The sequence below is a fragment of the Ochotona curzoniae genome, unplaced genomic scaffold, assembly GCF_017591425.1.
Source record: "Ochotona curzoniae isolate NIBS_2020 unplaced genomic scaffold, NIBS_Ocur_1.0 patch372, whole genome shotgun sequence".
In the NCBI taxonomy this organism is placed as follows: domain Eukaryota; kingdom Metazoa; phylum Chordata; class Mammalia; order Lagomorpha; family Ochotonidae; genus Ochotona; species Ochotona curzoniae.
In genome coordinates, this window is record NW_024466942.1 from 95808 (window position 1) to 111986 (window position 16179).

The 16179-nt window shown below is 38.5% G+C and overlaps 1 protein-coding gene across 1 annotated transcript in view; it reads right to left on the reverse strand.

Moving 5' to 3' along the window:
* LOC121167468 (nebulette-like) overlaps positions 1 to 6251 on the reverse strand; it is a 97123-nt gene extending 90872 nt beyond the window's left edge. Inside the window, 2 exon segments of the mRNA XM_040996884.1 lie at positions 5946 to 6017; positions 6106 to 6251. Of these exon segments, the coding sequence (XP_040852818.1) occupies positions 5946 to 6017; positions 6106 to 6183 (150 nt within the window). The 5' untranslated portion in view covers positions 6184 to 6251.
* Between the last annotated feature and the right edge of the window lie 9928 nt (positions 6252 to 16179).

The following is a 16179-nucleotide window of genomic DNA, read 5'->3' on the forward strand; positions in this document are numbered from 1 at the left end:
CTAAATTACTTTTTTTCTTCTCAGAGATTAGCCATAATTTTAGGTTCCCGCAAATCACCGTCCTCAGCCACTAGTAATTAAACCGTTAATGGCAGTATGATAAATAGTAGGCTATTTTGATCATAAGGAGGGGGAAAAAAGTCTGTTATATAATTAAGTGTGAGAGAAAATAACCTATCATTAGGCTTAAGTTTGACTCATTATTTTTATCGCTTGCCACCATCTTTTCCCCATCACATTCACATCCCTCACCACAATGGAATGCAGTGGTGTGTGCTGACGGCCACAGGGCTGATAAAGTGGAATGTTTCAGACAGGAGTGTTGGATAAGGGGAAATGCTCACTTCCTTTGCTATGCAGGCAAACACTGTCGTCTTGGGGACTCCACTTCTCTCTTCGATCTTTATTTAAAAGATATGCCAAACAGTATCTTAGGGGTAGACACAGAAATAGACAACCATTCCTGTTGCAAAGTTTGTCAGAAATTATACATTCTTGTTTTATAATATAAATGACTATAGGCAAATGATCTTAAGTTTTCAAGTAAGAAATGTTACCGATGAGTTTTCCTGTGCTGGAATAAGAAGTAATGCATCAAAGTGAATTCTACTCACCAAGAAAATGAATTAAAGAAGATAAAATGAATGGATAGCTATTTCCTGTCACAACCATGTCAATGACTTACACTCTTAGTTGACCTCATATATGAGAAAGTTTGTCTGGCCATTTCCCTTCTCACCTACTAGTAGATCCTCAAAGCATCCACACAAATAGCCAGACCTCTGCCCCAGCCCTTGGAGGCAAATTGTTCTAAACCAGCCGTAGCCATGTTACTCTTCAGGAACTGATAAGCCTGCGATGCCCAGGTGCCTACCTCCAACCAGGAGACAATGGTGAATCTTTTCCAGTTTGTACCAAGTCTGGATCACCTACCTCCACGCTGTGTGTGTGTGTGTGTGTGTGTGTGTGTGTGTGTGTGTGTGTGAAAGAGAGAGAGAGAGAGAGAGAGAGAGAGAGAGAAAGAGAAAGAGAAAGAGAAAGAGACAGGAACATCCAAACACCTACTGATAAGCCACAGTCTTAGGGTTTTCTATTACTTTCATTTATCTGCAATCATAAACAACAGACATTCCAGCACATTCTCAAAATGATTAAAAAAAAGTTGATGACTTTCTGATAATCAGATACCCCTTCCCAAACTTTCATTTTTCTCCTCTGACCTTACCCACTAATCCTACAACATCTCTGCTAATGCCAGAGTTAAATGAATTCAATGTTCTTTCCTCTTCCTGATCAAGCTTTCTTTGATGAGCTTGAAATTAGCGACAGAAACCTCTGAGGATATTTGAGGAAGAATTGGAAAGTATCAAGCATCCTTAATTGAAACTGTCCCCAAAGTTTTCACAAATGAAACATAAAATCCAAGAAACCCTGATGGAAAGAACTGGGACTCCCTTACTCTTTCTTAGCTCAGCAGATCACGGCTGAGGTCTCCCTGCCAGGTTTCCTAACACAGTTTGAGCTTTCTCTAGAGGTATCCACAGAATGTGATATTTTTAGCATTGGAAAGATTTGTCCACAGCAACCAATGTTCATTTGCCTGGAAAGCATCATTCCTGCTGCCATACAACCCGACACCCTTAAAGCCCATGAACCCAAAACACTGCACGCAGATGTAGCCACACTTCCTCTAAAGAAGGCTCTAAAGTACTAGCTTACAAGAAACCTGCTAACACCCATTGTGCCCAGTATTTTTAGTTACTTGTAAGGAAGATAGTAGGTCCCTGACTCTGGATTCCTCTTGGAATAGAAAGGTTTAATTTACTTGAGAAATTGCCCAGCTTTTTGGCAAACAGAACTGACCGACAGAGAGAGTATATCTGGGGAGTTGCCAGGAAAACAAAAGAGACTGCTTCAGAGGCCCGGGTCTTTCAAAATTGGAAAGGGGCTGCACAGAGGGAAACACCATACTGTGAGCAGAGCGAACGCAAAGTAGAAACTGGGCAGGGCCAAAACTTAACTGAATAAAAAAGAAGAAAGGAAGGGAGGTAGAGAGGGCAGGAGGAAGAAGCTTTGTATTGATCCCTAAGGCGAAGCCACTTGACCTGGACAAATCAATAACCCTCTCTACTGAGAATTCTGAACAGTGCAGGCCGCTGGGGCTCATCTCCAACCCATCTCCGTTCACATCCTAGAAAGGGGAGGGCACAGCCAAGTCCACTGATCTGCTGATGACCCTAGGCTCCCTGCGAGACTGAAATCATAAATGGCAAAAGAAAAATCTCAGAAACTCTCTAAAGGGCCAGGCAAGAGGGAGAAGACTACAGATTGGATCCACCACTTGTGAGGTGAAAACACTTCAAACTTACTAGTACAAGAAGAGGCCAAATATAAGAGTTATGGGAGTCCCAGAAGGTGCAGAAAGAGAAACTGGTTTTACAAATATATTTAATGAAATAATAAAAGAAAATTTCCCTAATCTAGAGAAAGAATTGGGAAACAACATCCAGGAGGGGCACAGAACTCCCAACAGGCTTGATCAAAAGCCAAAAGCGATCTTCACCAAGACACATGATCATCAAGCTCTCTTCAACTGAACACAAGGAAAAGATCCTGAAATGTGCACATGAAAAAATCAATTGACATATAAAGGAATGCCAATTAAAATCACAGGAGATCTCTCACAGGAAACTCTCCAGGCAAGAAGAGAATGGAGTAACACATTCCAGATCCTAAAAGAAAAAAAATTGTTAGCCTAGGATAACATATCCAGCAAAGCTTTCTTTTGTCTTTGAAAATGAAATAAAATTCTTCCACAGTAAAGAAAAGTTAAAAGAGTTTGCCTCTTCCAAAACTGCCCTACAAATGATACTTCAAGATGTTCTCTTCTCAGAGAAGAGGAATATCACCAAACAAAACCAAACTATCAGCTACAAGTGAGAAATGAAGGCTAAAGATGGCTCTGCTATACAACAGGAACTGAGCATGGCTTCCTGCAGCACTCAAGTCTGAGAAACGACCCCAAAGGGTGTTGCATGCATGAGGCCTGTGTTGAACCTAGTGATTAAGATGCCCGCAGCCCACATCAATGCCTGAGTTTGAGTCCCAGCTCCAGCTTCCTGCTAATGCAGAGTCTAGGAGACAGCAGTGACGACCCAAGTAATTAGGTCCCTGCCACCCCTTGGGATACCTGGATTGAGTTTCCAGCTGCTGGCATCAATCTTGGTCTAGTCTCACACAATGGGAATGTTTGAGGAGTGAACCAGAGGATGGGAGATCCTGGTCTTTTCCTGTCTATCACATTGCTTTTCAGAGAAAATCCTAAAAATACTTTAAAGGAGGTATTAAATGTTAAACTATTGTGCTGTTCTCCTCCTAATCATGGGCCATCCACGACTGCTGGGCACAGCCCTGGATAGTACAACCTCATAAAGACACAGGAAGGCTGGACTCAGCTTTAAGAGGATAATTACAATGAGGAAGGACATGAGGATGATAAAGGCTACTCTGTGAAGAGAAACCCGTAAAAGCCTCCCCCCTCATCTGAATAATGAGATAGAGCAGGACTGACTACAGACCCAACTCCAGGCTTAGCAGACCAAAGCTCAGACAACATTTCCTCTCGTAACTAGCCTGGCAGCATCGGAAAAGCTCTTCCTCTGGACCACAGACTCTACAGTGCAGGCTGGTGTGACACAGAATAGGGCACACAGTGGGACACAGAAAGGAAGTTAGAGCAGCCAAGCCTTGGCTGTGTGGCTTCATCCTCAGCATGTATAGCTGGCTGTTTTTTTTTTTTTTTAGCAATATGATTTATTTTTTGCTTGGGAGAGCTGATAAACACAGATCTCTGACAGACACAGAGAGATCTCCCATCCCTGGTTCATTCCCCACAACTGCCTGGAACAACGAGGGTTGGGCCAGAATGAAACCAGGAATTCAGTGCTGGTCTCCCATGTGGGTGATGAGGACCCAACAGCTTGAGCCTTTCCCTGCTACTTTCCACAGTGTGTAGGAACAAGAAGCTGCTCTGGGAAGCAGAGCTGGAATTCCAGCATTGGCACATTGACACGGGATGTGGGTGTCCTGAGCAGCACCTTTACAGGACTTCTGTTTTTACCAAGTGAGTAAGTCCATCAAGCCTTGTCACAGGTCAAATTTTAAAATCACTGACAATCTTTTCCAAAACAACTCAAACAAAATCACCTTCTACGTTGAGTTTCCACTAGTCCTAATTTTATGGAACACAATTTAGTTCAGTTATAATTACACCTGAATAAAAACATAGCAAAGGCAGAAAAGATATGACATCTGAAGGTGGAGCAGCAAGACTGAAAGACCAATGTGAGTACAAGAATAATAATGCTAATAAGGCTAAGTTAAACTTTCCATGGAAAACTACGGTGAGAGCTCCTGCACCAGTGCAAGAGAGGGCTTTCTGTCCCACTCCCTCCTCCAACGTATAACCGCGCCCCACAAGTTATCCAACCTCTCTGTTCCTCCAATTCATCACCTCTGAAATGGGAAGACTGATAGAAGCTCCCTGATAAGCTGTTGTGCGCGGCACATAACACTCAACTAATCTTAGTTGTTGCTGATACTGTTGTTACTGTTGCTGCTGCCATTTTGCCATCATCTTTGTAGTGTAAGAAGCATGCGTACAGTACTGTATGACTATCATTAACAGCTTTAAGATATTACTTTGTAGAGACACTCAATGCAAATGTTGATTACAGCATATGTCAGACATGGGGGAGGAGTATAATTCCCACCACCATTCGTAGGCTCTCTCTCACAAACCAGAAGGCAGTACAGAGTTTGACACACAACAGTGATTGAATAGATGCAGACACTGCAGATGAAGTACATGAGAGCAGCTAACATTTGGTAAGTACCATGGTGTTCCAAAAATTCACTTTGCATTTTAGTTGTATTACTTACAATTTCCTGTTATTTATTTAATCTTACGACTGGAACACCACACTTGGGGCTCTGAGCCCTACCAGGTTATATAACTTCTCCACATTACTACTGAGTCCACTCCGTCTGACTTCAGAGAAGGCACCAGCATACTACTCCACATCCCATCATGGCCTTCCTATGGAAATAGGCATCTGTGAAACATTCCAATCACTTTGCTCAAAAACGTCAGAAACAGCCAAGATGTACCCTCCTCCTGAAGGAAGACAGGAAGACACGGGCACACCTTCACGTTCCAGGACACCATCTTCCTTCTGTCCCAGAGGTCCTCCTCCCCAGGGAGATGCACTGTCTCCTCGTACTTCTAGAATTCCAGACTATACATTCAAATCTGTATACAGACAAACATGCCAATAATTCTAAGGTTTCCCTGAAATGGAAACAACCCAAGTTTCAAAAAACAGTCCTAAAAATGGGTCCTGATCCAGCAGCATCTAGATCAGGGTTGTTAACATGCAGTTCAGTAATCCATGAACCCTAACTTCTACACAAATGCTATTAAGCATATCGATATACACATTTTTTTTTCATTTGGAAAACAAATGCATTCGTCAGATTCTTCCTTCATACGGCCCCCCAAACACAAAAACGATTCATTAAAATACAGTTCCTCTTCAGACAAAAATTCCATTATTATAATAATTTAAAATTCCTTGAGCTTTTCAACAGAATATGTTCCATAATCAGTGCCCTGGGATTTCATGTTAGTGTGTCAGCAAAATTCCTAAGGGACAGAATTCTAGAAGGAAGAAAGAAAAGACCTGCTCCAGGAGAGGTTCTCTGAATAGGTGACCTTGCAGGAAGCTCTCGACAGTTTTGGACTTAGTACAAGGATGTGAAAACAACTGTGTTTTAACGGATGGTTTCTGGGCCATCTCAGCTCAACAAAACATGGTGTATAACAGAGTAGGTAATGTAGCACACACATTATGTCAAACAAGGCAAATCTTGTTGAGACCACTTACATCACTAATTAGTCTGGTGCATTTTCTAGCCAATTTCATGCTCAGGTCTTCAATAACCGGCTGCATGAACACCTGTTGGAAAAAAAAAAAGAGCATTTTTCTCATCACCAACTTCAAGAAGCAACTATCATGCTTAGGGAGCTGCTGCTTTCTCACTCACCTTGTCTTCATTTTCTCCTTCCCCTATTTTTTCCTCTTCAGTTTCATCTTTTACATCCTCCAGTACAGGGACCTTCATTTTTACCCTTCCAAACTGCGTGTTATTTTCAATTACTAGTGTAGGATCTTTTATGCCCCACACTGCCCTGGAGCTCCTGGTGCTTCAGACACTGTAGCAGGAATGACCTTGCCCTGCTCCCCTTCTATTTAGCTCACCCTTCACTCTCCTTATCTCAACAGTGTGTGAGTGAGTGGAACAGAATCCCAGAGGTCTGTCCCGGCTAGCCTCACAAGTGTAAAGAACATGTTCTCGTGCAGAATTCAATTTTATGGACTTTGAAAGTCAACCTTCTTTAAACTGGTTAAGAAATTCAAAAGAGAAAGTGTATTTGTCTGTCATTAACTCAATTCATTCATAAGATAGCTTGAAATGGACTTCAAGATTCCTGGAAAATTACTCAGCTATAACACTTAAGACATCACAGTCAAAAGCCTGTTATCACAGATTCCTTAACTCCACTTAAATAAAGCTGTCACTGGAATGTCAGATATAACTCTGATTGGATACAGTGAATCTGGATCATTCAAACCCATTTCACTAACATAAATTTAAATGTTTTATGAGACATACGCATACTTCTCTCATTGTAAAATCTACTTACTTTATATGAGCTGATTAGAGGCTAGTAATTTACTATGAAAAGCCTTTTGTACCACTTGAAAGAATCTATCCTGAATTAATTATGACTGTTAATCTTAGATCAGTGAGTGTTACACTAATTGTAAACATTATTAAACATGAGAAGCAGTAATTAACATGCTGATATATCGTTTAAGAATCCAAAAACATCTGTATTTCAAAAATGATCAACATCCTCTTTGAATTTTGGTCATTTTGTCAATTATCACAACTTTACTAGTTATTTGTACATTCTTCAATGCATATCACATACTGAGACAACTTTGGAAAAATAATCACTGCACTATATTGTGGTAGGCATCATTACTTGTATCGTTAAAATATACAATTCTCAAAAAAGCTTTTTAATATCAGTTTAGCCAATTTCAAGATTCTATACAATTCAAATTTATCAGTTTGGTTACTAAAGTCCTACAATAAACTGACATCTACAAAGCCACAGCATATCAATGTTGGACATAAAAAAGCACCCGCTAGTGAATAATGAAACTAATTATCTAAAATACAACTTCATTCAAAACAATACATCATCTGAAGAGGTTAATGATAACACTGACTTCTCCTTAGGTAATATTTAATCTTCCATTAATCTTGTAAAAATGTCCTTGGCTTTCCCTTAAGTGAAAATTCTGTCAAGAGAAACAGCCCTCATAGGCACCGGGCACAGTTGATCTCCCAGGCTCAGCTCCACGGAGAAAAGTACCATGCAACAGCTGAGGTGGAGGTGGGAGGGTCAAAACAAACATGTCTGGAAAACTTCAGCTCTAATCTCTATTCCTGCCACTTAGAGAAACACATGGCACACTGACCATGAGAAGCTCCATAAGACCCTCAACTAGAAACCCCAGTGAGGTTTACTTACCCTAGCTTTTCTAAAACATGAATTCCATCCGTTTTGTTACCTCAAACCTAACTTATCTGTCCACCTTTGCTTTTCAGTGCTACCTATTACCACAGAAAACAAACATTCTTCCTCAAAATATTGCTTATTACTTAAGAAATACTTCGTTCTATTCTAGCAAAATACACGTTGTAAAAGGTTGGCAGGTCTTGTCACGAAATTGCTTTTGATACAAACTAAATGAATTGCATCACATATTCGCTTACCAGCAAATGACAAAAAGAAATTGCTCCAAGTATACTGAATTTGGAAACCTTAACTTCAACTTAATAGCTATGCGCATCCACAACAGCAGATGCAACAAGAAATTCTTTGCACATTATATTTATATTATAAAGGGAGAGGTTATGTGAGCCATGATTGTTTCCCTCGAATTCTCTGCCAGAGATAATTCTACTACTTGATGGAAAGCCTATCAAGCTTTGGTAAATAGAAAGCAGCAATTTCTGGAAACTTTTCTTATCAACCTCTCAAAGTGTATGGAAAATCTTGCCAAAACTGTCTAAGACATACCTCTTGGTTGTCTTTGAAGAGACAAGTCTTGTGTTACTCATGGTGACATCTATTCCCCATGGTGAATCACCTTCATCAGGCTTGAAGGGCAGCTATTTTCTCATTTCCCATTATGGAACAAGCATTTATTGACTCTTCTGCACTGCAAGAAAATTACCTGTTTAGATTTAATGCACCAAGCTTCTGAAAGCGAAACCAAACACAATGTACGAAGTGAAGAAAACTTTTCCACTTGAGATTTCAGAATCAGAATTTTAAAGCACAAGGGACATGTAAGAAATCAAGGCACCTGAGTCTCTTCATTTACAGAGGACATAATTAAGGGCAAGAGGCATCAATTCTCCATCTCATTTTCAAAGTTGTTCAAAGGAGTGCTAAGCTCAGAACCTAACTGGAGCACTGTGCTCATTTATTCATTAATTACATGTTGCCTTAGCAGGTGCTTGGTGTTAGAGATATAACAGCGAATAAAACATATTTTGTGCTTCATTAGGTAGGGAATAAAAATGCCATCATCCAAGACTTGTTGGACGAACTCTTTAATGGACTGTTTGGCAAGCTCTGAAACACCATTACTTTTGATGGAATGCATCTTTTTTCCCTTTCACCTATAAGTGTGCTATAAAATTCATGAAAAGTTTTCTCTAAAACATTTTAAGCCCTGTACTTTATCACAGCAAAGCTCTCTTGTCAATAAGTCTAAAACCCGACTTGGGGAATAAGAAGAAAGTGTTCTTCATGGATAGCTATCATGTGTCAGAACTCCCTATCAAATACTTTTAAGAAAAAAAAAAAACAAGTTCAGTGCTGTATTTTAATACATATTTTTACCTTAGGACACCCCCAAAGGGAATATCAGTGTAGTTGCTAATCCCTTTCACTTACTGAGCACTTCATTTGTGTTGTCTACATTTTTACCTTTATACTCTACCCATGCCTTGATACACAATGAGACCGAGCTTGGAGTCACATTACTCATAGCCAAACTACCGAAGTCCAAGCTTAGCTCCATCGCACTCTCTAGAGAATATTAGTGAGACCTCCTTTGCTGCTAATGCTGCAGAGTTAGAAAAGCTTGCATATCATAAGTTAGGGAAAGGAACGAACTTGAAAAACTGTGAAGCCCCATACGAAATTCTCAACTACCTCACAAAAAGGCACACAGTGAGGAAACTAAAAGCATGACATCTTAAAATATGCTAAATACTAATGTGTCAGAATGGGGCATCTGGTCTGCTTTTTCTACACAGTCACTAAGACCCCTCGGAAGGTACATCCTTTACCTCCTGAGGCTGGAAATTATCCTTAATCACCAGAAAATAACTGGGACCTCAACACACCTGAATAAACTGTGAAGCCACACTCACCCTCCATTAACTTGTCTGTCTCCACCTCAGATGTCTCTAAGCAACGTGGCTAGAATCTGCTTTAGTTCAAACACACAGGTGTACCATCATTCCTCCCTAAATGTGTTGTTCTTTCTCCAAAAAAGTATACAATCATCTTGTTTGGTCACTTCTTTGTACTTCACTCTCTTGTGAAAGATCTTCATGTACATGTAATTCAACTAACATTTTTGTATTTTCCTCTTGTCAATCAGCATTTATACTAATTAGGTTTCTACATCAAACCAAAGCAATAAGTAGAATAGAAAGAGGATCTCTCACTCCCCTACACAAGTACTGGGAACGGAAGGGTCCTTTTGTTGAAAGGCTCCTAAATACCAGCAATCCTTTTAAGATTAAGTTTTAATACATACATAAAAATTACACACATATATATGAAGTATGAGGTTGTGTTTTGATACATGTATGTATCCATCATGTATGTAAGCATTGTGTAATCTCCAATCAGTATTAAATAGGTGAATCTCCTCAAACATTTGCCTTTTTTCTAGTAAAAATGTTCAAAATGCCATCTTCCAATTGTTTTTAACTTTATTACATTGGTATATTATCTATAGTCACCTTGGGTGCAATAAAACCCCAGAATTTGTTGCTCCTAAAATATAAGGTTTCGTCCAACCTCTTCCCCTGGATCTGGTAGCCACAATTACACTTCAAATTTTTTATAAAATTTTCTTTTTTTAATTTTAGTTTTTTATTATTATCATTTTATGATACAGTTCTATAGGCTCTGGAATTTCCCTTATCCCCTCCCCAATTCCCTCCCCTCTCACTGAGTTCCCCTATATCATTATTATAGTACAGCTCTTCATACACAGTCATATGTCCATCATTGCAGGCATGGACAATGGCAGAGTCCAGCATCCTATTGTCAAGATACAGTAAACAGTTTCATTGGGAGTCCATCTTTGTCTGGAAGTAGAGATGCATACTGCATTGTATCCTCATATCTGGATATGATAGTCTCCATTACACAGTTACTATACATCTGCTTAAATGAAAAGCCACAAAATGAAATCATATACTACTTGCTGTATGTGTATGCTTGGCTTATTTCTCTTTGACACAATGACCTCCAGTTTCATTCATGTTGTTGAAATTGGTAAAATTTTAGCCATTCAGGGCTAAGTATTATTGTGTGTATATGTATCACATTTTGTAAACTCACATATTAGTAGATGGATACTTAGGCTGTTTGCACGTCTTACCTATTGCGAACACAGGAGTGTCAATGTCTTCTGAAACCACTGATTTAATATTCTTTGGCTATCTACCCAGGAGTGGGATTGTTGCTGGTTATATCACTTTCAGTTTGTAGAGGAATGTACATGCTATCTTACACAATGGCTAGACTAACATACACTCCTATCAACAGTGCGCAAGCATGTTCTTATAAACATACTTGCCAGCATTTAAATATTTCTCTGATAATAGTCAATCTACCTGGAATGAGAGGAAATCTAATCATGGTTCCTGATGATATATGTTGTGCACATTTTAATGTACGTTTCAACCATTTATATGCCTTCCTTTGAGAAATGTCTATTTAGGTTTACTACCCATTATTCTAATTTGACTTTTTTTGGCTACTGGGTTCTCCACATATCCTGGATATTAAGCCTTGCCAGATATATAAATTGTAAATATTCTGTCCCACTCTGCAGGTTGTCCCTTCACTCCATTATTTCCTTCACTGTGCAAAAACTCTTCATTTCATAAAGTCATGTTTTTCATGCATTTGCTCCTGTACTTTGAACTCTATTCCCAAAGAAAATTGTTGTCCACTCTAAAGTTATGAAGAATTTCCTCTACATTTTCTTCTAGTAGTTCCAGAGTTTTAGGTCTGATGTGGAAGTATTCTATCTACTTTGAGCCAATTTCTTTTAATAAGAGATAAGAATCTAGCTTCATTCCATTTTTGGAAAAGATTATTTAGTTGCAAAGAGGGACAGGTGGGGGAGAAAAAAAGAGGTGTAGGACTGGGGTAAAAAACAGAGAAGAGAGATCTTCCATCTTCTGGATTAATCCCCAAATAGCCACAAGAGCCAGGGCTGGGTCTAGCAGAAGCCAGAAGCCTAAAACTCCATCCTAGTCTCCCACATTGGTGCTCTATTTGGCTGGTGTAGATGCCTGAGGTTTCCCCAGCACTTTTAACATTTTATCCTTCCACATTTTCCCATCATTTATTTACCATGCATGCCCTTACCATAACTTTGTCTAAGAGCTCTTGGCTGTGGATGCCTCCTGTTTCAATATACTATAAGGTCAGGCAGTCAGCACCTGTTGCTTCATTCCGCTTTGTCTTTTTGTTTCTGCTCAAGCTTACTGTAACTATTTGGAATGTTTTTTGATTTCTACAAATTTTACTAGTGTCTGTCATTCTTATTTGGTTGGAACTGCACCAAATCTGTTCATCTCTTCAAGGAATTTGAACAGATTTATCTATGAACTTATTTATCTGGAAGCTAGAGTAACAAAGAAAGAGAGGGAACAGTGTGAGCATTCTAACCGTACTGATTCTTCCAATTCTTGAAGACAGATGTCTTTCCACGTCTTTGAGTCTGCTTCATTTTTTTTTTCATCAAGAGTTTATACTTTTTTGTTGTAGAACTATTTCACTTTTCTGATCAATTATGTTCCTAGGAACTCCATGGTTTCCGTACCTACTGTAAAAGGACTGCTTTCCTGAGTTCTTTTTCACATAATTTGCTACTGGTATATAATGGCATTACTGATTTTTATGTTGATTTTAAATGGTTTAACTTTGTTTAGGTTGTTTATTAGCCCAATTAGCTTTTTAGTGAAGTCTTTGAGATTTGTGCATATAAAATCTTATCATTAACAAATGAACCTAATTTTATTTTCTCCTTTCCAATTTGAATATGCTTTACTTCTCTTTCTTGTCTAATTGTTCTAGCTAGGATTTCCAGTACTATGTTGAGTAACAATGGTGAAAGTTGACATCTTGACCTTGTTCCAGACTTAACCTTATCAAGAATATGGGCCTGCAGCCTTCTCTTCTTGTTTCTTTTTATTTGGTTTTCGTGTCCTTAACTAGTTTTAAGTATCAAGGCAATGTTGCAGCAGGCCTTTGGCACAATGATTAGCAGAGCACCCAGGTTCAATTCTCAGCTTCATCTCCTGATTCTAGCTTGCTGTCAGTCTAGACCCTAAGAGGCAAGCATTGGCTTCCTACCAGCGTGGAGGCCTGCATACAGTTTCAGCTCCACACTTTGGTCCTCGGCCAATGTGGGCATTTGGAAGATGAGCCAGGACTTCTTTTACGACTTCCAAATAAAAACTGAAGAGAAGTCTTCAGGCTATTTCATAACTTGGTGTTAGCATATCTACTTCCATGGGTACTACCAGGAGGTCGTCTGTGTCATCACCTCGATCAGACAGTGTTTGACTGGTTTCAGGGTTCTGGCTCTTAAGGTCATTTCCCAAAACCAAACTCTGCTTTTTGATGAACGCTTCACATTTATTTCATGTTTTTTAAACTTTATTTTTCTTGTAATGACAGAAAAAGGTGCTTTTCAGGGCCAGCACTGTAATGCAGAAGGTGAAGCCAACACCTACTAAGTCAGCATCCCTGTTGGAGTTCCTGGCTGCTCCATTTCTGTTCCAGCTCCCTGCTAATGGGACAGTAAATGTCCCAGTATGAAGTCCCCGACTTCTGGCTTTGGGCTGGCTCTACTCTGATCATTGTGACCACTTAGGATTAAACCATCAGACAAAAATCATATCTTTTCTTTTTCTCTCTCCAAAAACAAAAGCAAAACAAACAACTTGAAATAAAGATTCAGTGCTGAGCTTAAGATATATGTATATATATATATATACAAAACTGATTCTTAAAATTCAAAAAAATAATTCAACATTTATTACAAAGAATTAATCCTAATCCCTTACATAAAAGAAGAGTTACTTTGCCCAATTTGTTTTCTTGACAGCTTTTCCTCACTCATTTTTGTGCCTGGTTTTTTGTTTTTCTTTATTTTTAAGGACTTCTCAATTGAATCTTTGGTCTCTTCACCTCTGCTGCGTATATTTACATATCACTGGCATGTGTCCAAAAGAGAATTTACTAACAGATGAGGGTAATGTTTCATCTTTATAAAAGAGAAGAGTTCTGCTTAATATTAACCCCATCTATTCTTATCATTTATATTCATGAATGTATCTTCTCTTTTGCAGTGACTATTTGGTTACTATTTATTTATTAGAAATAAAAACAATACAAATCATGCTGAATACTTTTCACCATTAGCAATTATGCTGCTAAAATAAGACTGTATAGAGCATTTTCCTATAGTTGAATTTCTACTTCACAAACACAAAATCTACTCATAAATGGGAGCCACATAATTATATGATATTGGAGGGAAGAAAAGAACAAGAAAATGTAAATAATTTTAGCTTCAGTATTTCCAAGTTGAAAGATGTTGGGATACCAAAATTAAGACTATGTAGTTTTGTTTTTTTTTTAATTGAGACAGGACAAATTAATCATATTCAGTGTCCACATTAACACAAGCATTCTGTGAACGGAAAGACTATGGTTTAAGTTGCAGCTCCCTTGAGACATTACTTTGATTTTCTTTATGAATGAGGCTAATATCATACTCACTCCTTCAATTCTCTCCACCCACAGAAGCCCAAGGCTTGAGGGGTCTGTATGTGGCTTATGATCAGAACTGCAGGGTCAGACAGGATCCAGCACCTCAAAATGTGTTTTCCCTTCCCAGAGTTTAACAGAGATGTGTCAGGAATACTTGAAGGACTTTGAAACTGGCACCTACATATAAATTACTGGCTTCTTATCTAACATTCCCTTCGGGGATACATCAGCCCATTCATTGTCTTCAAACTCCTGTACAATTTCATAAATGGTTGAAAATGGATAAAAATGCAATTTTTATCCAAAGAAATGTGGATTAATTTTGTTTCCTAGAGAAAGCAATGAATTATTGCCTGCAGATAAGTCCTTTTTGCACCACTTTGTAAATTAATTTCCTCATTCCTTATTACTCATTTATGTGTGGCTCTTCAAATTCACCTTTGAACAAACTGTGCGATCTTACAGATGCCTTCATTTGTTAATAAATTAAAAATCTCTGAAATGTGTTTATGTTTTATGAGAGTAATGATTTGACAATTTTTAAAAGCCTTTTAACAAATGCAAATGATTATTTAATTATCTTCATAGCTGGTGTAAGCCCTCTTCTCTCAATTGTGAAATATAGCTGTAAAAATTGCTAGTGTTTATTGAAATCAGCTTTTTTTTTGGTTTCGTTTCCAGGTCAGGTCTTATCTGACTATTGGCGAATGCTGTATGTGTGCCTGTCCATACATACATTCACACATCACACACACACATTCAAGCAGAGTTCATTCATTATAGCTGCCAGCTTCTGCCTGAAAAGCCGAAAGGCTTCGACAAATGCAAAGAGTTAATTACTTCTCACATCTGGAAAAACTTGACTCTAAGAGTGGGTGTGCTGGAGCAGTTCTTTGCTTGGATATCAACACTGAACCATGAGCCAGAAAGACAGCAGGTTTGATTACTCAGGGCAATTCTTTAACTCACTCCAAGAGAGATGGTCTACCAATTAGTTCACAGCATGTCCTGTTTACATGATTTATGATTTCTATGAAAACACAGAAAACCTAGTAATTCATGGAGAAAAGCTGTTTTTGTCATATTTCCAGGAGCAAAAAAAAATTATACATTAAAATATGGAAAGAATAATGATGCCCTCATATTCAAGGAAATAAAGAGGTTTTGGGGGACTGTACAGGATACTGAGAACAATAACTTCCATAAAGACTTGTAAAATTAGACAATTTGGCACTCTTTGGAGAAAATGTAATGAAGTTTCTAAAAGGAAATTAAGAGTTCTATGTGTTCATAGCAAGATGTAACAGAAACCAAGAAATGGGGCTATCTCCTAGAAAAATAATATTTATGCTGGAATTAGACAAAGTGGTGGGTTATAGCAAAGACATCCAAAGAGTATTTGCAAACATCTAAAGGCAAGAGCAGGAGGGACCAAAAGTTTAGTGTCCATAGAACACATAACAGGAAAGAGAATGGGGAGGAGTTGAGGCTGGGGGAGCAGCCAGAGAACCCCAGGAAGAACTGGACAGAGCAAATGCAAGGAAATCACTTAATCTAACACGAAAAAACCTTAAGCTGGTTTGAACTATGAAAGATTTTTTTTAAATATGGTGTCTGGTCAATTAACTGTGGAGGCAGCAACCAGACCGCTTCTTTATTCCTTTTATTTACTCAGAACTTAGTTTGCACATCTTTGTCTCATCATTTGCAAACTGATGTATTCCTTGTAAATCTGAGAATTTTGAAATTTCTGAGTGAAAAATGTATTTCTAGGTTTATTAGTTTGCTGAAAAAAATACGCCAAAGAAATCCATTTGTATTACATTTGCCCAGAAATAAATGGAATTCACAGTAAATGTGTTTGTAACATAAGCTTCACACTGTTATATTTTCATAACTTCATTTTTAAAAAGATTTTTATTTATGTTCACTTC